Source organism: Eublepharis macularius, chromosome 2, assembly GCF_028583425.1.
Source record: "Eublepharis macularius isolate TG4126 chromosome 2, MPM_Emac_v1.0, whole genome shotgun sequence".
In the NCBI taxonomy this organism is placed as follows: domain Eukaryota; kingdom Metazoa; phylum Chordata; class Lepidosauria; order Squamata; family Eublepharidae; genus Eublepharis; species Eublepharis macularius.
The window spans coordinates 151969184-151995864 of NC_072791.1; the positions used below are offsets into that span (position 1 = coordinate 151969184).

Below are 26681 nucleotides of genomic sequence, written 5' to 3' on the forward strand. Positions count from 1 at the left end.
AATGCCAACAGGTCATATCTCATCACCTGGAGCTGTTCACTAAGGTAATCCAAACGATCCTCTCCTTTCAACTCTGTCCCACCTGCTGGCTCGAGGGAGTCCCGGGAGAGGAACAAGCTCCCTTGGCAACTGTTTTTCCATCACCGGTAATCCTTTCGTGACTCAGGGCCTCCTTCTGGAGGGAGGTCTGGAGGGGGCTCCAATTCCCATGGTACATAACTCTCCTTTTTTCAAGAGGAAGCTTACATAATGTCCCAGTTCATCATCCCAACAAAATTCTGATGCACTTGCGGCTATATTTTGCAGTCCTCTCTCTGAAGTGGCCTGGGATGTTCCGAGGGAAAGGTCTCCCATGGGCTCACTCTGATGGTTCTCTGGGATGGAGGTCAATTGCAAAACTATGGAGATGTTGGGTGCTCCAGTCTCACTCAGGCAGTGACCAAACAGCACTCTTCTCTGCCTCTCCTTTTTCTCCCGGTTCCTGGGTGCCCATTGTCTGGGAGTTGGTAATGTAGTCCATGTAAGATGGGTGACCCCTCTCCTAGGGATCGCCCCCAGTTCTATAGGAGTTCTTCCAGCATCTGCACCTCATCCCTGATGCAGGACTGGGTGGGAAGTAAGGTCTCCTGGCGCTGTTAATCCTGGGGCTGGCTCAAACGGCTGGAATCCAGTAGCCATTCTCCAGAGGTTACAGGTACAGAAGAAAATGAGGATTCCTACCAAAATGTCAGACTATGGATGACAGGATACAGCAGACAGATCTCTGGCTCATTTGCAGTAAGACACACGTACTTAGGTCTATTAGAAACAAGACAAGCGTCTAAGCAGCATGAGTAGAAGTTGATAGGAATGACACTATGTGAGAGACGCTTCTCTTTTACCCCTCTGGTTACTCCTTTTCCCTCCCTTCTGATTATAAACAATACTTTGGTGCTTTCTTTGTGTGAGAACATTTCACATATTTGTGATATCACGATGAGTTACTAGGAGGAAAGACACAGCACTGTCTGAGAATGAGCACAAGGTCAGAAACATCAGAAGCCGCTTCAGTCCAGCAGATAAACACCTGTGAAAGCCTGAGAAGAAGAAGTTATAACACCAGCAAAGTGGTATTGAGCTAAAATGAAATACACTGTGTTCAGCAGAACAGAAACAAAATTGGCATGGATGGGGCTCAGACATGACACTCTGGTTCCAGGGCTGCTGCCTGGCTCTGAGGCCAAGCTCAGCGGGCACCTCGGCTGAGGGCTCACACTGATTACTATCAGTGCCTGATCTGCTTAGGTTTCTGGGAGTGCTGGGTAGGGCTCTAGCTTCTCTCTCTTGTTCCAGGGCTGCTGCCAGGCCCCGGGGCCAAGCTCAGTTGGCATCTCTGCTGAGGGCTCACAGTGTTCTCTCCTTCTCATTCCTCCTTAATTCTTGTTTGTTGGCACAATGTGGCTTTGGGCAAGGACCAAGGGTGCTCATGGGGGGAAGTACAAAAATTCTCCCAGTTGCCACGTGGGAAGCAGTACTGGGCGGGGCTTGGGGGCAGCAGAAACTCCTGCTCCCCAAGATTCAGCTTTGGGGTCTGTGGAGGAGGCCAAAGAGGGCTTGCTGCTGGGGGAAGAGTAGACGGAGGAAGGCCAGGGGTCCATGGAGGAATGGTTGGGGTTCAATGAAACATCCATCCCATCCCCATCCCAAACTCTCGGTGCTGTCCTTGCCTGCAGTTCACCCCTCATTCTGTCTTCTGGTGCCAGCTCTGCAGCGCGGCCTGTAAACCTTCGTCCTCCTTCCCCTGGAACAGTGGGCCACGTTTCAAGCTCTCTGTGTGGAGGCACTTTCGGGCCCTTCTGAATGACCCCTGTGTGGTGCGGTGCTGTGTCTGCAATGGCCTGGTGTGCAGGGCAATGACCTGAAACACCTGTTATTCAATGGTCCTGAGTAGGCACCTGAAGACACACCACCCGAGTCTGTGGTCTCCGTCCTCACCCAGCAAAACATCCTGTAGGGGGAGAAAGAGGGCTACCAGTGTTGTTCCCTCGGGGTCGGGGACAGTGCCACTGAAAAGGATGAGGTCAAGGACTCAGGAGGTGAGCATTTGCATTGTGGCAGAGACGATTGCCCAACAAGGATTCCCCCTATCCGTCGTGGAGGGCGTGGGCTTCCGCAGGCTGCTTCAGCATTTCACCCCGTGGTTCTCCATGCTGTCACAGTGCACCATTGGCTGTTGAGTCCTGTCTGCCCTCTACCAGTCTGTTCAAGACATGGTGCTCAGGGAGCTGTCGGTTGCCAAGGGCCGTACCGTACACTTCACGGCAGATCTCTGGAGTGGCTGCCATCATGGCTACCTTGGCATCACTGCCCACTGCTGGCAACCAGAGGACCTCCACCGCCCCAGGCCAAGAACTGAGAGCCGTATGGCTGGACCTGTCCATCGTGGCAACCAACATCCTCCCACCAGGGTGCAGAGCGAGCAGGTGTTCTCCCACCTGAGAGACCTCCTCCGTCCCCACCATGCACGTCTGCACCTGGACCTGGTGGACATGTTGACCTTCATTAAGGTCAACCTCAACCTGCTTGGATATTCCTCCGTGGACCTCGACCTGCCTGGGCTCTGAGCCACCCCAGTCTACTGTGGTTCTAGGAAAAGCTCCTCTGCAGCGGCCTCAAGATCTCTGGCCCACTGACTGGCTCTGGGGCAAAGCAACTTAATGCTATTACCTGTTCCTCAGCTGCTCAGGTCAGGTATCTGGGAGTGGTGGTGTCGTACTCTAGCCCCTCAGTTTCCGGGGCTGCTGCTCCAAGGTCCAGAGCCAAGCTCAGTGGGTTTCTCGGCTGACGGCTCACAAATGTTTGGGTCTTCCCGCTCCCACTCCGCAATGCGACTGGTAACCCTTTGTCCTCCTCTCCCTGACAAGTTTCGGTCCCTCTTTCAACCTCTCCCTCTGTGGAACCACTATGAACCTTCCCAATGACTTGTCTTGCCCATCCTGTCCTCTCCCAGACAAGTTCCCATTCCCTCTTTCAATCTCTCCCTCTCTGGATGGAACCACTCCGACCCTTCCCAATGACATGTCCTGTCCGTCCCGTCCTTTCCGTGACGGCAGGAGGAGCTTGTTGTTGGATATTCTGCACAAAGCAAAGGATACAGGATCTATGAGCCACAAACCAGAAGAACCACTGTGCCTATACACCAAGCAGAAGAATGGCAAATGGATTTATCTGCTGTAGATGATTTGACTCTGGCTTATGAAAATCCAGATGTCAGCAGGGAAGTTGTACAACACCTAAGCAAACATGTTGAGCTCAAGAAGTTAGGTAAATTTACTCATTACCTGGGCATGCAACTATACAGAGAACAAGATAGAAGTTTCCTTATTACCCAAGAGCAAAAGATCAAGGACCTTATCTCCTTCATGAATATAGAAGATGCATACACAGTTACTACTCCTATGGAGCCAAGCTATGTAAAGGATCTAGGTGACACCAAGAAGCTACAAACAGACAACAAGTATCATGCTTCCATAGGCAAGCTATTCTACATCAGTACACCAACAAGACCCAACGTAAGTGCTGCAGTGGGTCCACTATGCAGAATGTCTTCAGCACAAACCTTCAAAGACTGGAATGCAGTCAAGAGACTTGTTAGATACCTGAAAGGTACAGCACATTTCAAGCTCAAGTTACTAGCTAACAGGAAACCTGAACTAATCACGTACACAGACGCTAACTATGGAGAAGACTTGAATACCAGATTATCTACCAGTGGACATACTTTCTTCTATGGAAATGGAATGTTAAGTTGGACAAGCAAGAGTCACTCAGTCTTCAACAGAAGCTGAATACATCTCAGCTGGACTATGTTGCCAAGAAATAACATGGCTAAAGCAAATACTAGAAGATCTTGGAATACAGATCTCACAACCAGTGACAATCTTTGAAGACAATCAAAGTTGTATCAAGCTCCTACAGAGAGATGAAATTCACATGCGAACCAAGCATGTTGACATGCCGTATCGCCTCATGAAAGAACTGCAACAGAAAGGCATTGTGAAGATGATCTACTGTCCATCCAGAGAGATGATTGTTGATGCCCTAACCAAGCCGCTACCAAGACTTCACTTTCAGAATCTACAAGACGAGATGAATCTTTTTACATGACAGCAGCGGCTAGACTTTTGTATGCGCAAAAGTGGAAAGTACAAGAAGTGCCAACTATTGAGGATTGGATTTATAAATTGCTGTACATGGCGGAAATGGACAGAATGATAAGGAAATTGAGAGACCTTGATCCAGGACAATTTAACATGGATTGGGAGAAGCTGAAACAATATTTGGTGAAAAAATGGGAGGTGGGAGGAGAACTGTGGCAGTTTGAAAATTACTGAAACATAACAAAAGAAGAGGGAAGTGACTTTACCGGGGGGAGGAAAGTTAAAGGAGAAATTCTAAGCAACTATTTTATTTGACTATTACTTATAGTATTAAGTAATAGAGGTGTTATTATAAGGACTATAAGGATAGAGATTAACTAGTTTTATTTCTGGCAGATAATTGGGAAAGAAATGTATAGTAACACATAGAATATAAGTTAAATTGTTTGACTTATGCCGAATGTATATTGTGTTTATAGAAGTACTTAGAAACATGCAGAGTATGGGTCAAATCGATTGATTATTACAGGCAGATAACTACATAATGGAGAAATTATACAATCAAAATAGAATGAATATAAGACATGTAGAAGGAAGTAAAGAGTAACATATAGTGTATGAGTGAAATTGATTGACTTATATTGAATATATATAATGATTATAGAAGTACTTAAAGTTATGTAGAATGAGAGACAAATTGTTTGTCCCATATTGATGAGATTAGAATGTGTAAGATAGAGTATAGAGTATAAAAATTAGGTAAATGATTATTATCATTAAAGGATATATGCCAGGAATGTAATACTTAGTTGATAAGTTAAGTGGGAAAGGGAACAGAGATAGCACTGTGTTATAATAGATAAGCTTAGAAGAGAGTGAAAGTATATGTTTAATAGAATAATATAAGTTTGAAATGAGTAGGGGGGAAAATGGATAAGGGGTTGGAAAACTGTTGGAAGTCAACAAAAGGGGGGGAAGGGAGGGGGTTAGAACTGGAATATCTAAAGGAAATTGATTGTAATGAGTATAATATAGATTAATTTCTAATCCAATAAATTAAAAAAAAAAAAGACGAGATGAATCTCATAGACTGATCCAAGCAACAGCAAGAGGGGGACTGGAAGAGGAGGATGCAACGCTGTCCCTTTCCTCAGGTTTCAGAGGGGAACACACTAAAGAGTTAGAAAGATAAAGAGGTCAGGGCACCCTGTTTACTGCTCTGACTGTCCTTTGATATGTAGATTGCTATTTTCAGGATTTCCGCCTCCTGATTTCCTCCCTCTCACTTCTTCTCTTTCTGGCATTGTTCCAGGCAACATCTCTCTCCTCTGTCCATCTTGGCAGCATGGATACAGGCCTTGTCCTACCATCCATGTCCATCCTTAGACTAGACAGGTAGTTAGGATCTGTCTCTCCTCCTTTCCTATCAGAGTATGGTGTTCCTACAATAAAGAACTCTAATTTCTTTTCTAAATATAAAGCAAGTGTATGATTTTATTATTTTCAATCCTGCACACACATCAGGCAGCAGAATGAGCTCACAACCACCACATGCTTCCTATGCCAAATGATAGACTCTGCTAATCGCTCAAACATGGAATCCTTTAATTAGGTTTCTGGGGCCTTCATAACGATTTATTTATCAAGAGGAAATTAACAAACCCTCTGAGGAGCAATCTTTGCTGCTCTGTAGAGAAGTGAAATTAACAGAGCCTTTGGCTCTGTCTTTTTAAACTACACTTCCCAGCTAACATTGCATCTCTACACTTGAGCATTCTTGTGTAAGATGTCTCATGTAGAGACACTCATTGTCTTTTTCTCTAGGAGGTACCCCCCCCCCCCAAAATTAGGAGCCAGACTAATTTTCCAACCTTCATGATTTTATATTTTACTGACCATGACTTGGTCCTATGAACTAGTCCTGGGTACACTAGATAGTCTCTGATGCAATGTTTTTTCCCTTTAATGAAAGATCAATGAAACTATTGATCTTGTACAAATGGACATTTTAGACTAGGGGTGAAGAAAGCACTCTCCACAGCAGAGACTAATGTGTGCAGAAGTCCATCAGATCCAAGCCCTTATGTACTAATTATTCCAATAACACCTAATCCTGAGGGGTTTTGCACTTTATTGTAATTCTGTTAAATTCTGACAAAACAGTTGTGATAAATGTTTAAGTATGGGGCAAAGCTAACCACTTATCCTAAACCTAAATTTGCCCCAGTTTTTCATAATTTCGTTATTGCGTTAAAAAGCTTTGTTTTTATTTGGGTTTTGAAAACAAAGCACCTGATTAAGAAATAAATTCATCTCACACCAATGAATGCTGCAAAGTTAACATACAATCAACCATGGAGTATGGATGAAGAAGCAAGGAGCAGATTTGCTTTCTCTCTGTGCTTGGAACCAGAGTGGGATTGCCTACAGAGAGACAGTGTAGTGTAGTGGCTAGAGTGATGGACTAGGTTCTGGGCAACCCAAGTTTGATTTCTGCTCTACCATGGAAGCTCACCGGGTGACCTTAGGCATGTCACAAACTCCTAGCCTAACCTATCTCACAGGGCTTGTTTTGAGTGGGGCGGGGGGGGGGGGGAGAAAGAGAGGAGAATGATATAACCTGTAAGTTGCTTTGGGTCCCCATTGAGGAAGGGGTATAAATAAAGTAAAATAAAAAGCTACATGATGGTAAGCCCAGTTGGATAGCCTCTTTGCAGTAATTTTACCTACTGCAGTTTAACTATTAAAAAGAGATATATAAAACATATAAACAAGCATGGACAAGAACTTCATGCACATATATTTTTATATCTTACAACAAACATTCTGATATGAAATGATAAATAAGCTTTCTACTTCTATTGAAGATTGCCAAGTGACACTATAATCAAATCATTGCTGAAAATATTAGGGGAAAATGAAATTTCTAGGTGCCATGGTGCCTGGATGCCTGGGATTTATCGAGCCCTGCTGTGCAGCACTTACTTTAAGGGCTGTGGTTACATCTTCCAGCCAACAAGGACTTAGGGCAATAAAATACTCTGTATGTTTAGCTGTCATTACTGAATTTGTATGTTACTTTCAGCATCTCTCCAAGCAATCCATTCTCTTTATCTGCCAGTGTCTATATTTTGCTTTTAGACTCTTTGGATATTACTATGTAAAGTGTGATATATGCTGAAAATGCTACACAAAGAATGGTAATAAAGAAAGTTGAGAGGGAACAATGTGGAGGTTTGATATGAGAGCTTTATTAAAGAAGCAAAACACTTGCATGAAATCTCTAGATATCTGCAAAACATGTCAGCAAGGCAATCCTGAGTATAGTTGCTAGGAAAAAAAGTCCCATTGAATTTGGTCAGCTTTAGTTCTGAGTAATCACACTTAGGTACAAGCTGCAGATTTTGATGAGAGGAGAAATCAGAGTTCAGGGTATAATTAATATGCGGAAAGTGATAGTGGAGGAATTGGGCCTACCAGAAAAGTTATACCTATGAAAAGAAGCATAGCTACATGGAAAATACATGAGCAACAGAAGGACTGTTGCACTGATTTTACTTCTGAATCTGTTTGGAAATAAACTGTCTTAAGGACCCAGCCTTTATAATTCACCCCCATACATTCTCTTATCATTCTGTAGAGACCTGTCAGTATTCCTCCTTCTGATTTACTGTACCAATATGGTTACACTAATGTAGGTGACTATTTCACTATAGAGGTAGAACAGTCCTCTCGAGAAGGGACTGGTTCCATTGATACCAAATCAGGTTGCAATACCGTTTTTCATAAAATAATTCATAGGGAAATTAAACTGACAACTTAAATCAATGCTTTTATCATCTTTAGTTCATGATACTGATTAGTCCTAATTAGAGACAATAATTAGAGACAATTCAGTCTGGGAATGGAAGGTGTACTGTGCAATCACATCACACCACATTTACTAGCCCCTTGCTTTTTCTTACCCTTCCCAACAACTGGCAAAGACAGACAGTCTACCCAGTATCATACTTAACACTGGGATTAGAATGGTAAGATAGCTGACAAGGAGACAAGAAAGGGGACAAGTTTTCTGCAGAAGGTGGAGACTGAAGGGGAAACATAAGGCCTGTGCTGTTTAGGGAGTTCACAGCAGGGTGCAAAAGCACCTGCGCCTCACTTCTGTAGCAGCCATCATCATTCTCAGCTTGCATTCAGTATAGGGTGGATAGCGTATTCGGTTGATTGCTTCAAGGCCCATGCGGCGAATGAGGCAGCCACGTTGGTTAGTGAAAAGGTCGAAACTGAACTTGCCACGGTACTTTCCGAACCCACTGAATCCTGCAACAGAAGTCACAAAGGAAGTATGCAGATCAAATCTTATTCAATTACAACTTTCAAGCAGGCCAGTCAGCCCAGGGATATCCCTGCTACACATTCTTCCTCACCTAGGTAGTTCCCATAGAGCAGGGTCTCGAACCTTTTTGAGCCTGCAGGCACTTATGGAATTCTGCAACAGTGTCGTGGGTCAGCATCAATATGGCTGCCACAAAATGGGTGCTGCAGGAGATGAAGCCAGCCATAAAATAACTGTTACAGCGTACCTTTAGTTTCACAGTGAAGATGCTTATGCAGTTTCTGTCAAAGCAATGTTTTTAAAACTCTACACAGGCAAACAACACTCCAATGGCCAGCCAGAAGCAATGTTTTGTAAATACCCCACTTGGCCCCATCCACTTTATAGTAGGAGGAGTAGGAGTAGGAGTAGGAGTAGGAGTAACGCCCTTAAAGAAAACTTAATGCCACACTCAGAGCGGTTTACAAAGTGTGTATTCTCACAACAATCACCCTGTGATGTGGGTGGGACTGGCTGGCTTCAAGGGGAGGAATGAGGAATCAAACCCAGCTCTCCAGATTAGAGCCCTGCTGCTCTTAACCACTACATCAGACTTGCTCTTGGCAGGCTCCAGAAAAGGTGTCGGCGGGCACAGTTGTGCCCATGGGCACCACGTTGGCTACCCTTGCCACAGAGCATTGCTGACTTACATTGCATTCTGTTTTCAGGCTTGTTCATACATTAGATTGTATCTCTAAGTAGTGGCTAAAGACAATTCAGTAAAAGTAAACTAGTCCCTGTCCGGGATCAAGAAAAGCCTATCTCTAGTTTTAAGAAAAATACTGGCAGCCATATACAGGGGAAGTTGCTTGGGCATATTGCTCTGATGATTGGGTGCTCTAGAGACATGGGAAAAGCTGATTTACACACCAACTGTGATGTGGAATTTTAATATACCATCTTCTAGCACTTGTGACAACCAGGGTGTTTTTATTTAAGGAAATCTGACATTTCTTTCCTTTTGTCAAGCATGCCAAATATAAAAACCAACCGCAGAGAGTAGTAGGCTTTATGTTTTGACAGATTTCATTCAAGTCAGAATTTCTTCCTGCTTCTCAAGCTGGTTGCTTTGGAGTAAATGCTGCAAATATGCAATGTGTACAAAACATTCAGAATTGTAATACTATCTATGACATGAATAGATCTCCTTCTTAGGTAGCCATGACATTTCCAGGGGAAGTTGAATAAACTCTTTCACACCTGGGCCGATTCCAGACGGCCCCCCACCTCGCGAAACGTCACGCGTCGTCGCGTGTCGTCGCGCAGAAAACGCGAAATATCGTGTTTTCTCGCGCGAGTTTTGCGCGACATCGCGCAAAACTCACGCGAGAAAACACGATATTTCGCGTTTTCTGCGCGACGACACGCGACGACGCGTGACGTTTCGCGAGGCGGGAGGCCGTCTGGAATCGGCCCAGTAGATATGCTTAGGGAGTAAAGATTCTTGTCTGCTTTCAAGGGTACAACTCTTTCGCCCAACCACAGGCTCATCAGCATTTCTGGTTTATTCCTAATGTTCATAGTATCATAGAAAGGGATCCCAGAGGGCATCTGTTCCAACCCCTTGAACACTACTCAGGAAATTCAGTTACCCCCCACCCACCCTTATTTCCCCAGTGACCCTTGCTCTATACCCAGAGGAAGGCAAAAAACCTTCAAGATCCCTGGCGAATCTGGCCTGGAGGAGAATTCTTTCCTGATCCCAAAGTGGGCACATAAGAAAGGAACCCAAGAGCCAAGCACTGGCTTACACTTCCCTTCCCTCCCTCTCGTAAACTGCCTGAGTCTTAGAATCAGCATTGCTAACAGATGGCCATCTAGCTTCTACTTAAAAGCCTCCAAAGAAGGACAGCCCACCACCTCCCCAGGAACTCTGTTTTACTGAGGAAATCCTTTGTCTGGAAGTACTTCCCAATGATTAGCCAAAAACACTTTGATTTTAACCTGTTGGTTCTGGCCAACCTTCCTGGGTAACAGAAAACAACTCTCCACTCCATCCCCAAGGAGACAGCCGTTCAAATACTTGAAGATGGCTATCATATCACCTTCCAGTCTTCTCCTCTCCAAGCTAAGCATACCTAGCTCCTCATAGGAGTTGGTCTCCAGATCCTCACTATCTTTTACCCCTCCTTTGGACACCTTTCAGCTTGTCCATATCCTTCTTAAACAGTGATGCCCAAAATGGAACACAGTACTCCAAATGAGCTCTAACCAGAGGAGAGAAAAGAGATACTATCACTTCACATGATCTGGACACTATAGTGCTGCTGCTGCAGCCCATAATCACATTTGCCTTTTTAGCTATCACATCAAATTGCTGACTCACGTTCAGTGTATGTTCTACTAAGACCCCTAGATCCTTTTTACACATACTGCTGCCAAGATAAGTCTCTCCCATCTTATAATTATGCATGTGTGTCTTTTCCTACCTAAATGCACAACTTTAGAGTTACTTGTATTGAAATTAATTTTATTAGCTTTAGCCCAGTTTTCTAGCCTGTCACGATCATCCTGAATCTTAATTCTAATGTTAGTGGATTTCCCCCCTTAACTGAAACTATCTGGCATATCAGACTGCTTCATCTGCTTCAGAAAGGGTTCCAAGTTGAATGTTTCAAGCAACAGGCTGCACACCTCCCTGCCAGTTTAGAGCTATTCACAAGTAAGCATCTCAAGTCATTAAGTAATCTGCTACTTAACATGAAAGATTTGGCTTAATTGATCACTTACTCACTTGGAATTCTTTTCTATTGTCCCATGTTGCCATGAAGTTGAAAAGTGCCAGAAGCAGTTCAGAAACCTAACAAGTTGAGAGCTTTGCCCCTCCTTGTTCCAGAGAGGATTTCAAAAAGAGGAGCTACTATAGCCTTACATGCTGCCCTTGAGACCGGAGGGAGTACCATGGAGGATGAGTGCAGAGTTAGAAGATAGAAACAGCATAGGGAATACAGAGTTAGACATACCAACTCCACCATATGGTAGGGAGACCAATGACGTATGTGTTACGCCATCATTGCCACTAAAGTTACCACTGCTAGTGGAATCCAATACCCGGTTCACGACCTAAGGAAAGGAAACAAAAAAAAATATCAGGAACCCATTTCATAATCCCCCAGTGCTTACAGTTTATTATATTCTGATATTGTAAGGAAATAGTTGTAGGTATTTTGATATTGTAAGAAAATAGTGCAGCAACTATCGGACTATGCGCTAATTTCCCGTGTGAGCAAAGTGATACTCAAAATTCTATAGCAAAGACTCTTACCATATATGGAACAAGAAATGACAGACGTTCAAGCTGGATTCAGGAAAGGAAGAGGCACCAGAGTTCACGCTGCAAATTTACGATGGCTAATGGAACATACCAGGGAATTTCAGAAGATAATCAGCCTGTGTTTTATAGATTACAACAAAGCTTTTGACTGTGTAGATCATGAAAAGCTATGGAGAATCATAAAAGAAATGGGGGTGCCCAAACATCTGATTGTTTTGATGTGCAACATGTACTCTAGACAAGAGGCTGCTGTCAGGACAGAATATGGGGAAACAGAATGGTTTCCAGTTGGCAAGAATGCATATTCTATTCTTTGGCTCAATCATCAACCAAAAGGGAGACTGCAATGAAAAAAACAGAAGAATATCGAGACTTGGAAGAGCAGCTGTGAGGGAGATAGATAAGATCCTTAAAGATAAAGATGTCTCTCTGAGAACCAAGATCAAGATAATCCGAACTATGGTATTCCCCATTACTATGTATGGATGTGAAAGTTGGACAGTGAAGAAAGCTGAGAGGAAGACAATTGATTCATTTGAAATGTGGTGCTGGAAGAGAGTTTTGCGGATACCATGGACAGCCAAAAAGACAAATAAGTGGGTACTAGATTAAATCAAGTTTGAATTCTCCCTAGAAGCTAAAATGACAAAATTAAGGCTATCATACTTTGGTCACATCATGGCCCTTTTCACACTACTTACTTGCTTCCGAAACATCGCAAGATGTAGCACAAAAAACGCAGAAGATAGCATCTTGTCGCAAGAGTTTTGCATGATGTCATGCAAAACTCTCGCGAGAAGACGCTATCTTCCACATTTTTTGTGCTACATCTTGCAATGTTTCGGAAGCAAGTAAGTAGGCCCATGAGAAGACAGGATTCTCTGGAAAAGTCAGTAATGCTAGGAAAAGTGGAAGGCTGTAGAAAAAGAAGAAGACCTAAAACGAGATCGTTTGACTCAATAAAAGAAGCCACGTTCTCCAGTTTGCGGGATCTGAGCAAGTCTGTCAATGATAGGAAGTTTTGGAGGTCTTTCATTCATAGGGTCACCATAGGTCTGAGGTGACTTGATGGCACATAATACACACACATTGTAAGAAGAGAAACTGGAAGGACATTTCTTTCAAGTTATGTGCATGTTGCGATTTCTGTTCTGAAGGGCTCACCAAAGCTGTGGTCTCCCAACATGATGGGAGGCAAGAAAATCTCTTCCATTCATGGAAATTCTTCGTTGCATCCAAGCCCAGATATGCATTTGGACGGCAAGATGCCACAAGAATCTATGTTGGCTATGCTGCAATAAACTATGGTCCAAACTAAATGTTACCTCTGGCATGAGTTGAGAAAAGTGCACTGAGTGTAGCACCTGCAACCTCACAACAGAGCAAATATGGCTTCTCCGCAGCCATTTCTGCTCAGGGAAAACAGTACAAGAGGGAATGCTGAAACGCGCTCCCCACCCGCTCGCTCCTGAGCGGAATCACCCCTCAGCATACTTAAGTCTATTGTAGTCACATCTGGCTGTAAGAGGAACACAGGAAAATATGAAAGTAACAGCAGGAACCTGATAAGTAGAACCAAAACCTCATGAAATGCAGCAGGTAATAAATAAGACACTGAGATATTTATGCAGATATGTATATGTAAAATGATGATAGAGTATATATAAAATGATGACAATGGCAGGTCAGGCTATCTTTCTAATTGCACTAAGGTGATTTAATTAGCCCCAAAATGAGTAAAAAAAAAATGAAAAAGGCCACACCAGCCAACAAAATTCTAAACCTACGTAATAACTACATTTGCTTCACTAATTTTAGAAAAGTGTTTTTAAACATTTCTAAGAGAATTTTCAAATGGAAGGGGTTTTTTTTTCCTGGAAGCATACATTTCCATTGGCTAACACAGGGCATAGTATTTTCACATTCTATTTCTAGAAACATGAGCTCCAGTGTTGGACAAAGTGCAAAAGCCTCAAAACATTTAAAAGATAAATGTAGTGAGGAGAGATTATAAAATATGGAGGCTCAAAGTAGCACTGGTAAGTGGGGGAGGGAACTATGTAGTGAAGTCACAGCCAGTGATGCTATAGTCACCGTTCATTAGGTGTGTCCGATACTATAACAATCACTTTCCCCATGCCAAAAGCTCCCACAGCTGTCATGCCAGTTGGGTCAGAGTCCCTGTGTAATAGTAATCATACCTCCAGCCAGCACTGCTGGTAAACAGAAATTTTCCCCATAACATGGAAACAACAAACACCACACAGGCCATTTGGGACAAAGAGAGATCCTGAGCAACTTCTGCCATCCAGGAGTTAGCAACTCCCCCAAAGAGGTGAACTTCATGGTATTTAACAGTAGAAAAGATACAGTTAGAATGTAAGTCCATCTGTCCTTATATTTTGGTGAGTGGAGTGATTTCAGATGCCAAATGACAATGTCAGGTAAATGAAAAAAGCCAGTGAATGACAAGAGCAGGCACGATTGATTAGAAAATTTATGAGATTAGAAAGAGAGACTGCTGAATTGCAACTGATAATGAAGCTTAAGACAGTGCATCCACCTGGTCTGAATCAAGACATTTCCTTCCTGTCTCATTACCAATGCAAATTTCTCTACACCTACCACCCCTCTGCATACCCCACCCTATTCAATCACACCTTCCATTGTCATTCACCAGATATTGTCATTCGGCTTCTGCAATCACTCCACTCTCAAAGTTATAAGGACAGATGAACTCATATTCTAGCTGTATCTGAAGAAGTAAGCTGTGGATCACAAAAGCTCATACTCTACCTCAAATTTTGTTAATCTTATAGGTTCTACTGGACTCTTGCTCTTCTCTACTGCTACAGACAGACTAACATGGCATCCCATCTTGATCAATCTTTATGGTATTTTATATTGTTACCTATTCTCAGTCTCCTGCGTACAGTTGGTTACAAGATCAAAGCATACCTTGCGGTGACAGGAGTAAGCATAGACAATCAGTGGGTCATCCCCACATTTGATATACTGGATGGCTTCATCCAAGCTTGGCACAGTGAAAATAGGCAAGATAGGCCCAAAGATTTCCTGTTGCATGACTGGTTCCCATTCCTTCACGTCAGCCAGCACCGTGGGGGCTTTGGACAAGAGAGCACATCAAGACAAGTTATGTGCCTATATTGCTGCCCTGCCCTTCAATGACACCCTTAACTGTCCTTGAGACTGTTCTTCCCAAGACATAACCTGCCCCCTCCCAAAACCCCATGCAAGGCTTTCTCTTTGCTCTGTCCAACTCCTCCGCACTCACATAGAAAAAACACTTTCATAGCAAGTCTTCCGTTTCCCTCAGTTTCTGCTACCCCTAATCCTCAGTATCGGCCCACTTGCTCACCAATGTAACGGTCATGCTCATCTGTCTCTCCGCCAATGACCACTCTGCCACAGTCAAGAAGTGCACGGACACGCTGGAAATGCTCATCATTGATCATGCGGCCCAAGTCAGGTGACTCTTGAGGGTTGGGGCCATAGAAGCGATGAATAGCCTGACGTAAGCAGGGAATGAGCCTGTCTTGTGTATCAGCAGTACAAATCACATAATTTGGTGCAAGGCAATTCTGGCCACAATTGAAGAATTTTGTCGACACTATTCGGTTGGCTGCATTCTGGAATTTGCAGCAGCCATCCACGTAGCAAGGATTTTTGCCTCCCAGCTCCAGAGCCAATGGTGTCAGATGCTTGGCTGCTGCAGTCATGACAATTTTTCCAGTAGGGTTATTCCCTGCAAAAGTAAAGCAACATTTGGAACAGTCATTAAATGATCTGCTATGTTAAAAACACCCATCCTAAATTCTGCTCCAAAGACACTCCCATTCTTGTGAATAAGAACAAATCATAGAGCTAAGAATATTAGCAAATAGCTCTGCTTAGACCTCACCTAGAGATTTGTGTTCAGTTTTGGGCACCACAATTTAAGAAGGATATAGACAACCTGGAACATGTCCAGAAGAGGGCAACGAAGATGGTGAGGAATCTGGAGACCAAGTCCTATGATGAAAGGCTGAAGGAGCTCGGTATGTTTAGCCTGGAGAGGAGGTGACTGATAGGTGATAGGATAACCATCTTCAAGTACTTGAAGAGCTGTCATACAGAGGGTGGCATGAAGTTGTTTCCCATTGCCCCAGAAGGTCAGACCAGAACCAAAGGTTTGAAATTAAAAGAGTTTTCAGCTAAACATTAAGAAAAACATCCTGACAGTTAGAGCAGTCCCTCAGTGGAACAGGCTTCCTCGGGAGATGGAACAGGCTTCCTCCAACTTCTTTGGAGTTTTTTAAGCATCTGTCAGCAATACTGATTCTGTGAACCTAGGCAGATCATGAGAGGGAGGGCAGGGTTACACCAGAGCTTAGTTCTCATGGCCCCTTCTTACACACCCAAGGTAATGCCGATTGCCACCTTGGGGTCAGGAAATAAATTTTCCCCAGGCCACTTTGGCTAGGGATCCTGATGGTGTTTTGCCATCTTTTGGGCATGGAGCAGTGGATCACTGGAGATGTGAGGGGGGTGGTATTTGTGAATTTCCTGCACTGTGCAGGGGGTTGGACTAGATAATCCTGGAGGTCCATTCCAACTATATGATTCTATGATTATGTGAATATGGAGTGTGAATATGGAATGCACACACCCCAGATGATCCATACAAATGGCTGACATGTCTAGGTACAGAATGGTGGTCAAGGACTGTAGAGGTCCAATTTCAATCTCATATTCCACAATTGTAGAGACACCACGGGAAAGACTTCTTTTGAATGACCCCCCTCCCCACACAGTCATCAGGCAGAAACACTTGGAGCAAGGCCCCTAACAGATAAAATGGAGGACAGGAAAATAATATAAGCTGGTTTGGGTCCCCATTGGGATAATGAATGGATAATTGAAATATATAAAGTAAGTAAATAAATGATCATGGTCCTAAAGTACATGTAGGACTACATGGGAACAGGCAGTCTTTCAGAAACCCTGATGCCTAGGTCTGTTTCCACAAGGTACATGAAACAGTGCTCCCACTGTGGAAGCAACCCCAAGCAGACCAGAGGCAGGCAGGGACAGACTTGCTCTGAAAGCAGCCCGTATTTGGATTTAAAGGTTAAAACCGACACCTTGAATTTCACTTGGAAGTCAACAAAGATCTTTTAAGATAGTGATGATATAAGCATTAGCTAGCAGCAGTATTTTGGACCAGTTGAAGTTTCCAAAAGGTCTTTGAGGGCAAGCCCACCTACAGTGCATTATGTTGATCTAATCATTAGCTGATAGGATTATATTAACTGTGGCTAGAAAATTTCTTTCCAGGCAAGGGCAGAACTGGTGTGCCAACTGAAGATGGCAAAAGGAACGGTCTGGAATGGCTACTATGGGAGCATCAATGAAATAAGCTGTATCTAGCAGCACTCCCCAAGCTGTGACCTGCTCCTACAGATAATGTGCTATATCATGTAGTGGTGTGCATTTGGATATACCCAAAGTGAAATTATGATGCAGTATACTACTGAAATACCAGGAGCAATGGAAGTTTATCTGCTGAAGTTTTCGGAATGTTTTGGGGAGGTGCAGGAGTGAGGAGGGAAAGAGTAAAAGCTGGCCAGGAAACTTCTGTTAGTCAGCAGGATCTCTCTTCCCTTCAAAAGAGAGATGCTAACTAACAGCTGATGGCCAGGTAGACCTAACCTACACCTATGGCCCTTTAAATTTTAAAAATGAAAGGATCAAACTGGCTCCAGACTTACCTTACCACCATTGTCTCTGCTGGAGGCTTCTCCATGCTGCTGACCTATCCAATATCCATATTCAAAAGAGCAGATCCCTAATCCCACATACAACAGATATAAACTACTTTCCATGTATGAAGAACATCCAATCACCATTTTAGCTAGATTCATCTTCAACATCATAAACCCCATACAGCTCATTCCTATCTATTTACATCAGCCCAGTGACTCCACTGCTCCATTTGATTCAGCTGATAAGTAAAAATATAGGCTGGTGTCATTAGCACATTGATGACTCCCTATCCCAAATCTCTGGATTGTCTTTGTGAGCACTTTCAAGCAGATAAAAAAGATGAGGGACAAAATGGAACCATGATGGGCCCCATAAGCCAGCCACAGCAGTACTCTTGAATAGAGATGGGTACGATCCGCATTACGAATGTAAAAAACCCACGAAAATGGCGATCGCGTGATCATGACCCGGCGGATCGTGATCGTCCACAGCCAATGATCCAGTGGTTGGGAGAGGCCTGGATCATGGCGTTTGGGCTCGATTCGGGCTTAGATATTTTATATTATATTTTAATGTTTCTGTTTTTATTATATGATAGTTCTAATTTGACAAATCATGTTATTATTATGTCATAATGTATCCCCTGATGAAGCTTTCAAGAGAAACATGTAGGGAACTACAAAACTTTAATAAATCTATTCACCTTGCACCTCGGTCTTTTTCTCTTCTGTGTACTGGTGCAGCCATTGCTTCTCTAACATTTTCTTAAATAGCCATTATGTGATAGCAATTATGGGATGTCACCTTCTTCCCGTGATACCATGAGTGCTGCCCTCTTTCTCTTCTCTCGTGGTCATCTCACAAAGCTTGAGAAGAGATGGTTGGGTCAAGTAGCTTTTGGCAGGACAGCCACAAGTGACAACTCCACCTATACCACCTCAACTATGCTACAGGTTGGCACAATGGAGCTGTGTAGAAATCAAGGCAAAAAACAGCTTCATTGGCTAACAGCCAATATGATATAATAAAAAAGATAGTGTTTGGATCTGGATTCAAATACCATCTCAGGCACTTGATGGCTTGGCTAGTCACACGTTGCCAGCCTCAGTAGCCTTATTCTTTATGTTTAAAGTACCATTTCATGATGAAAATTAACTCTCTGGATATTAAAAAAGAAAAGTCACCTGTAAAGAAGATGAAATCAAACTTGTTCTCCAATAATCTGGCAGTTGTTTCACGGCCTCCTGTCACCATTGCAAAGGTTTCCTGTGAAATAATACAGAAGATTCATGTATCATCCCTCAAGTCAACAATTCATGTTGGCACAATTTCTTTCCCTCAAACAGATTTCCTGTGTTTATTTAGGAGGAAAATATAGCTTTTGCATAAATGCATGTGACTGATCTAGAGTTCTTAGGTCCCTATACCATCCTGGCAGGAGGGGGGACCTGGCACTTACCTCATGCCTTCATATGTACACACTCCCAGTGCTTGCATGATGGCATCACTTCTGGGAAGTGATGTCATCACGCTGCCTGTGGGTGTGCTCCTGTGCTTCATGCAAGGCTAATTCTGTCCCATTTGGAGCCCAAATTTGCCCCAGTGAGGCACAAGGGTATGCCCACAGCCAGCACAATGATTTCACTTCAGGAAGTGACATCACTCCCCCCCCCAGGGGAGTTTGCTCTGTGCACACTTTCCTGAGTTGCCTGCCAGTGGTGGGCAAACCCTAGGAGGCTTGCCACCTTCCGCCAATCACTGCAACAGTGTAAACCCCCAGGAGATTGCTCATAACTGGTGGGCAACTGGGAAGCCTAGACTGAGCCCAATGACAAGCCACTTTGAAGGCAGAATCTACAGCAGAAAAGCAGTGAGTGAAAGAGAAGGGTGTTTCACCCTTTCCACGTCCAACTTTTGTTTTGCTTCAAATCCCCCCCATGGTTTCGCCTCTCTGGAATCCTTTCAAGGGAACAGCTGCTGGTGGACAATTTGGAGCAAATATGAAAAGGTTTTAAGCATTCCCCCCATTCCTTACTACTTTCTCATATTAGATTCCTTCTTCCAAATCAGTTTTTCATTTCTAAAAATGGTGCCCCTTAAACCACCTTAGAATTTTAAGAAGAAATAGAATATTGTTTTGTCGAAGGCTTTCACGGCCAGAGAACGATGGTTGTTGTGGGTTTTCCAGGCTGTATTGCCGTGGTCTTGGCATTGTAGTTCCTGACGTTTCGCCAGCAGCTGTGGCTGGCATCTTTAGAGGTGTAGCACCAAAAGACAGAGATCTCTCAGGAACTACAATGCCAAGACCACGGCAATACAGCCTGGAAAACCCACAACAACCAAATAGAATATTGTAACATTGAGTGATTCTGCACACTTCTAATCCTCTTTATAGATTATTTGGAATGGATTTTTTTGTGTGCGGAACAAAAAATCCCCCTCAAACGATTGATAAAGTGCATTGAAAGTGCATTATCCAACGTGTGCGGAATCAGCCATTATGTAAAGGAAAAGGAAAGTCCATCATCTTATATGGAACTCTTCCTCCCCATACGAGTACATATGTCCTGGTGCCATATGCATAAGAACATTCCTTTCTCCGCCAAATAAATCTGGAATACCCACCAACCTTTGCTTCTACATATCTGCCATATTTCCCATTAAAATGCAAAACAGCAGTTGAAGCGAATAATGAATTTGCAGTGATGGCCATTGTCTCACACCCATTGCAATTTGCTCTGGCCCCATACATGCACTTCACACACTATGAGACAGTCTCCCCCAATAGCACCTTGCTGAGAGGTGGGATCAGTGCTGAATATTTTATGTTGTATCACACCAGATAACTGGATCATGTATATGAATGAAAATTGTGTTTTCATGAAGAAATAAGGAAGAATTGGGTCTAAGAAACTCACTGGGTCAAGGTAGGTAGGCAGCACTTCAGCCATGAGCTTTTCACTGCATCTGCTTAGCTCTGAAGGTTTCACAACCACACAATTCCCTGGTGGAGAAAAGGATACATAACTATAGTAGCAAGGTAGAAATCATCACACACTTGGATCTAGCCAGCAGGAGTTCCTGAGGAGTCCCCAGCTGAACAAAGGGCTCGTGAGTCACAGTTGTGTGAATAATCTGTGTGAACAAAATAGACCACCCTTCCAGAGAGAGCCAGTTTGGTGTAGTGGTTAACTCAGGACTCTAATCTGGGACTCTAATCTGGAGAGCTGTGTTTGATGCCCCACTCCTCCACTTGAAGCCAGCTGAGTGACCTTGGGCTAGTCACAGCTCTCTGTAGCTCTCACAGCCCCACCCACCTCACAGGATGTTTGTTGTGGGGATAATAATAACATAATTTGTAAACCGCTCTGGGTGGGCATTAAGTTGTCCTGAAGGGCAGTATATAAATTGAATGTTATTGTTATTGTTGTTGTTGCTTCTGCTGCTGTTGCTGCTGTTATTATTAAAGATAGGAGTATGATCAGAAGCAAATCTGTGCCACTCCTATCTCTTTTACGTACGTTACACGTTTATTTGGACCTGTCTTCATTGATGCAGCAGTAATTTGCCTCTATTTACTCTTTTGTATTTTTTCTTGCTTTCAACTTGAGATAAGTGGGCTTATAACTTTCAACTATGAGCCCTAAGGGGAAAGATACAAAGACAGACCCTCCTTCCTTCCCTGGAGCTGATGCAGAAGCTCAGGGAGAAGTAATTTCTCTGTTGAAAAATGTGGGGGCTCAGCTGGAAATACAATCTGAGCAATGAAAATAACTTGCTGCTAATGACAGGGCAATTGATAAGTTGATTCAACAACTTTGGGAGTCGACTGAGTTCAACAGATGAAGATGAAAATTGCTGCCTTGGAAGACTGAACCATCGCTCATTAGATGGCTGTCACAGCTTCAGATAATATTCTCTCTAACTGAATCTCTCATCTAGAAACTTGCGTCAGGTGTCTAAATATTCGTGTTCTCGGATTATCAGAAGAGGCTGAAAAGACAGGACGGAAGAGGCTGATTGAACTCATGGATAGACTACTTTGTGAGGTTCTGCAGTTTCCTGCTGATTATCAGTTGCAGATTGAATAAGCTACACGGTTCCTATGGGATTCATCTTTTACATTGTATTGGGGTCCTAATAAAGAATGGATCATGCTTTACCCAGGTTATACTAAAGAAGAGTCAATATTACATTATCAATACACAAAAGCTAAAGCTCTTACAAGAACCTGCAATATTACATCGAGTATCATGCTATTTTTTGGTTCCAGTACCAACATCAAATTAAGAAGTTTTACGACACTCAGTCAGCAGAAGCTTATCTCATCAGTCTAAAAAAAAAAATGTTTGTGCTGACCATCTGAAGAATTATTAAAGCATTTATATAAACAAATGAATCTCGAAACAAGCAATCTCCCCTCAATCCTGACTCCTTTTTTTCTCGTTTTCTTTTCATTTCTTTTTTTAATTTTTTTTTTACAATACAATTCCCCTTAACCCTTTAACACTATACCCCTCATCCCACCCCCAAATCTTATTAGTAACAGCTCAAAGTTATAAAACTGTAGAAATTTTTATAAGGAAAAAAAACAATTATAGTTCACTTGGACTAGTGTGTTACTGCACACACTAGCTATTTGGTAAAAAACCAACCCTTAGGAACTACCAACCAAACAGGAGCCACATTGAAGAAGCCACGCTAGGCTCCCCCCACCTGGAAAAATAAGATGAACATTAACATGCAGAGAATTTCCACCTCAACTGCTGACTAAACTCAGAAACACATTCCCACATTGAGCTTAATTCTTTTTTTTTTTTGTTCTTAGTTAGTTGTCCAGAATAGGGATTTTACTCCCTTTTTGAGGAGAAGGTGTTGTTGGACATTTTCTTTTTTGGCTGTACTTGCTGACATCCATCGGAGTCTCCAAATGCAAGTTCTGCAACAATTGTTCAGCCTCATCTAAATTTGACAAGAAAAAAATCCCCGTGTAATAATAATGTCTCCACAGTTAACAATAAAGCATATATTATTTAATATATAGTTTCCAAAACTATTTGATTACCAGTACATAAGGGATGTAATAAACAATTTCATATTCCAATTTATTTCTCGTAACACATACACGAACTGTACCACATATTGCAATTTCCCTCGACCTCAATCATATAGGCATTCCATGTATCCTGTAATTAATCAATTAAAGTGTCTTGTGCTCAAAGTGCTACAATTATTACAATTAAAGTGCAATTGCTTTCTGGCATCCTATGACACTATTTCTTATATACAGAATCCAATTTGCCTTATAATCAATTATAATGTAGGTACAGTCCAAGAGTGATTCCAGACACTGTGTGTGTCACAGATCGTGTGTAGACCTATGTTCTTTTGGTGTAAGTTGTTAATTCTGTGACAGAATTCTCTAACGGACGGTCCAGATCCTCATAGGGTCCGTTTCCAAGATTCTTTTTCAAAGAGCACAGTAGTCAGAGATTCTTAAGATCAACCTTCCATATCCCTTTCCGATATCCACAATTACTTCCATCGGAAGTATATTTAATATATAGTGAATATCGGAAAGGGATATGGAAGGTTGATCTTAAGAATCTCTGACTACTGTGCTCTTTGAAAAAGAATCTTGGAAACGGACCCTATGAGGATCTGGACCGTCCGTTAGAGAATTCTGTCACAGAATTAACAACTTACACCAAAAGAACATAGGTCTACACACGATCTGTGACACACACAGTGTCTGGAATCACTCTTGGACTGTACCTACATTATAATTGATTATAAGGCAAATTGGATTCTGTATATAAGAAATAGTGTCATAGGATGCCAGAAAGCAATTGCACTTTAATTGTAATAATTGTAGCACTTTGAGCACAAGACACTTTAATTGATTAATTACAGGATACATGGAATGCCTATATGATTGAGGTCGAGGGAAATTGCAATATGTGGTACAGTTCGTGTATGTGTTACGAGAAATAAATTGGAATATGAAATTGTTTATTACATCCCTTATGTACTGGTAATCAAATAGTTTTGGAAACTATATATTAAATAATATATGCTTTATTGTTAACTGTGGAGACATTATTATTACACGGGGATTTTTTTCTTGTTTAACATTACCATTACCGTGTTCATCTAAATTTGAAGCAATCAGTTGTTTTCCATTATGAATGACAGAGAGTTTAATAAAGTTGCTCCATCTGTAACGAATGTTAGCTCTTTGCAAGGCTAATGTAACTGATCACCAGGTAGATCAGGGAAGATGTAAACTGGCTTTTCATTGAAAAGAAGTGGGCTTTTGACTCTGGTCACATCCATTAGTTGGTTGCGTATTTTGTGGTCTGCAATTTCCACAATGATATCTCTTGGAAGATTTCTCTTTTTGGCAACCTGCTCAGATCCCAACCGAAAAGCCTTAGTGATTGTTAGCTCTGCATCCTTAGGTAAATTGAGCAGTTCAGAGAACCATTTAGTTAGCATTGTAATTAAGTTATCATTAGTAGATTGCAATTCTTCTACGACTTTTATCTTCAAATTGTTCCATCGTGCAGCCACTTCAAGATTGATTAGCCTCATTTGATGACAGTCAGAAGTGTCTTGGAGCTCACGAATATCCCTCTGTGACATAAGCACCAAATCCAGGGCATTTTCAACCTTCGTATTTGTTTTAGTGAGCTCTAGCTTAATGTCTGCCAACTGCATTGAAAGGGGCTGTATTAAAGCCAACATTTGTTTTAAGAGTGACTGTTCAAGCTGTGCTATTTGTTTAGGTAAAAGCAAAAGCTGTTTATTTACCTCTGCACTAGCTTCCAGCATTCCCTCTGCCATGTTTATTTTGCTTTCCACGCCACAGCTTTTTTGCACTTCAGAGTCAGCTCCTTCAAAGAGGTTTTGCAAGCACTTAACTGCTTTTGTTGGCGATTTTTTCTTCATCAGCCCCTGTTTTTTCATAACCTTCTCAAACTTTAAGCTTTAAAAAGCTTTATTTACATGTTTCCAGGTAGGGGAGAGCTGGAGCTCCTTCAATGTGCATCCATCTTGCACAGACCAATGCCACGCCCCCCTTGTTTACATTTCTTAGTTTCTTTTTTTATTGTTTTGAATATGGGAACTAGGCATAATGCCAACCTAGAGATAATGGTTTGGCTTTTTGTTATGTCTCCATGTGCGTACATTTCTATCTTTTCCCCCTTTCCCTAAGTATTTCTAAGCTTTAGACAGATATATAGTCCACAAATAATTATATCTCTCTATAGAACTATAAAGAGGGGAGTGGCCAGTATTGCAAAGATCTCTGGCATTCTATCTGAGAGCAAAAAAATTTTTTAGAGATTTTTTCTAGGGTTTTTTCCCCTTTACAAAATGGTAGTTCTACTTACGTTGTTTATATTAGTAAATTTTTTGCCATGTGTACTTTTCTGCTATTTTTATGACAAGTGTTTTACTTATAATAAGTTTCTATAGATGATATACTCAGGGCTGACGTGTCAATGGAGGCAAGTCCAGCAACTGCCTCAGGTGCAGAGGTGTGGGAGGAGGCACCTGGGGCAGGAGCACATGCTGCGGAGCAACTGAGTGGGAGGGCTGGGAGGATGCACACATGCCAAGCATTTCCCATTATCTCCTGCCTGTCACCTCACAAACTGGAAAGGAGCAGAGGAAAAGTGATGTTTCTTTGGGGGGACTTGGGGGGGATGGGACAGCTGCGCCTCAGGGTGTGCGCTTTGAATGAGCTGCTGAAGATGGAAATCCTTCTTCCAGGCATGAGCCTGCTGGACGCAAGGGCTCCCAAAGACCATTCCAGGCTGGGCTGCTGCTGCTCTCTCCCAGGATGCCCTCGCATTGGGGGTGGGGAGGGGGGCTTGTGCCTGGAAGAAGGATTTGCGTCTTCAGCAGCTCATTCAAAGTGCACATCCTGAGGCACAGCTGTTTCTCTAGGTCCTTCCCGCTTTCTCCTTCCCCTTCCCCTTTGCTTTCTTCTGTCATTATTCCATCCCATCCCCACCACCAGTCTCCCAAAAGAAACTTATCACTTTTCCTCCACTCCTTTCCAGTTTGTGAGCCGACAGGCAGGAGATAGAGGGGAATGCTTTGGGGCTACACCCCCACACACAAACACTTCATAGAGGGCAGTGAGCAGCCGCAGAGAGGGGAAGGGATCTCCTACATTTCCTAAGAAAACTTGTGCAACCCTCATCTCGTTTGCTGCGGCTGTAAGTTGCCCTGTGCTGCTGCCGCTGCCACTAACACACAGCTGCGGGCCAGGCACAGCAGGTGGCCGGGGTGGATCCGGGGCAGATTCAGGGCAACTGAGCAGTCTGAGTGTGCATGCACACGCACTCGCGGGGGCAGCAACAGCCCTGAAGTTGCCCCTGGCCTCAGGCGCCAGCAACTGTCACCAGCCCTGGATATACTGCATTTGCTCATTGATAAGGGAAAAGAGTTTTATTGGTTGGTTAGATATACTATTTTATGAGTTTATGTTCAATATGATATAATGGAATGTTAAGGGCATAAGAGATGCCCCAAATGCAAAAAGATTATCTCCGAATTGAAAAGTCTTAATGCTGATGAGGCTTTTTTACAAGAAACTCATATAATGGCAAATGACTTTTAAAAATTGTGTAGCGACTAGGTTGAAGAGGTGTATCTTTACAGACACATCTACTCAATCTAAGGGTGTGGCCATATTAACACATAAGCATGTCTCTTTTTTTGTTCAACAAGTAATAACAGATCCAAATGATCGCTTTATTATTTTGGTAGTGAAAAGCTTTGATTTTGTTATGGTTATGATTCATGTATACGGTCCAAATGTGGATTCTCCAAATATGTTTCATCAATGTTTCAGTAACTTATTAGATCTTAGATATGATTATTAGTGGAAGGAGATTTTAATGAAATACTACATACAGCTTTAGATCAAAGCATATCCCCACATAAGGAACATGCCTTGGTGAGATCTCCACTTAAAGTCTATATGGTTGAACTAGGTTTGATTGATCTTTGGCACATGTTATAAACAACAGACAGGGACTATACTTTTATTTCTTCTTTACATCATAACTATTTTCAATTAGATTATTTCCTTGTTTTAGCTGTGTTGATG

The 26681-nt window shown here is 42.7% G+C and overlaps 1 protein-coding gene across 3 annotated transcripts; it reads right to left on the reverse strand.

The window, feature by feature from the left end:
* Nucleotides 1–7379: 7379 nt before the first annotated feature.
* Nucleotides 7380–24382, reverse strand: LOC129324380 (aldehyde dehydrogenase family 3 member B1-like). 3 transcript variants are annotated; one of them, XM_054971625.1, is made up of 7 exons: nucleotides 24368–24382; nucleotides 20473–20558; nucleotides 18739–18820; nucleotides 15168–15554; nucleotides 14747–14913; nucleotides 11478–11577; nucleotides 7380–8459 (listed from the first exon to the last, which is right to left on the reverse strand). In XM_054971625.1, the coding sequence occupies exons 2-7, from the start codon at nucleotides 20503–20505 to the stop codon at nucleotides 8266–8268; spliced, it is 963 nt and encodes a 320-aa protein (XP_054827600.1). In that variant the 5' UTR covers nucleotides 20506–20558; nucleotides 24368–24382; the 3' UTR covers nucleotides 7380–8265. The 3 variants fall into 3 exon arrangements, with proteins under 3 accessions (XP_054827600.1, XP_054827599.1, XP_054827598.1); XM_054971624.1 differs by lacking the exon at nucleotides 24368–24382 and adding an exon at nucleotides 22271–22476; XM_054971623.1 differs by lacking the exon at nucleotides 24368–24382 and adding an exon at nucleotides 22227–22476.
* Nucleotides 24383–26681: the final 2299 nt, after the last annotated feature.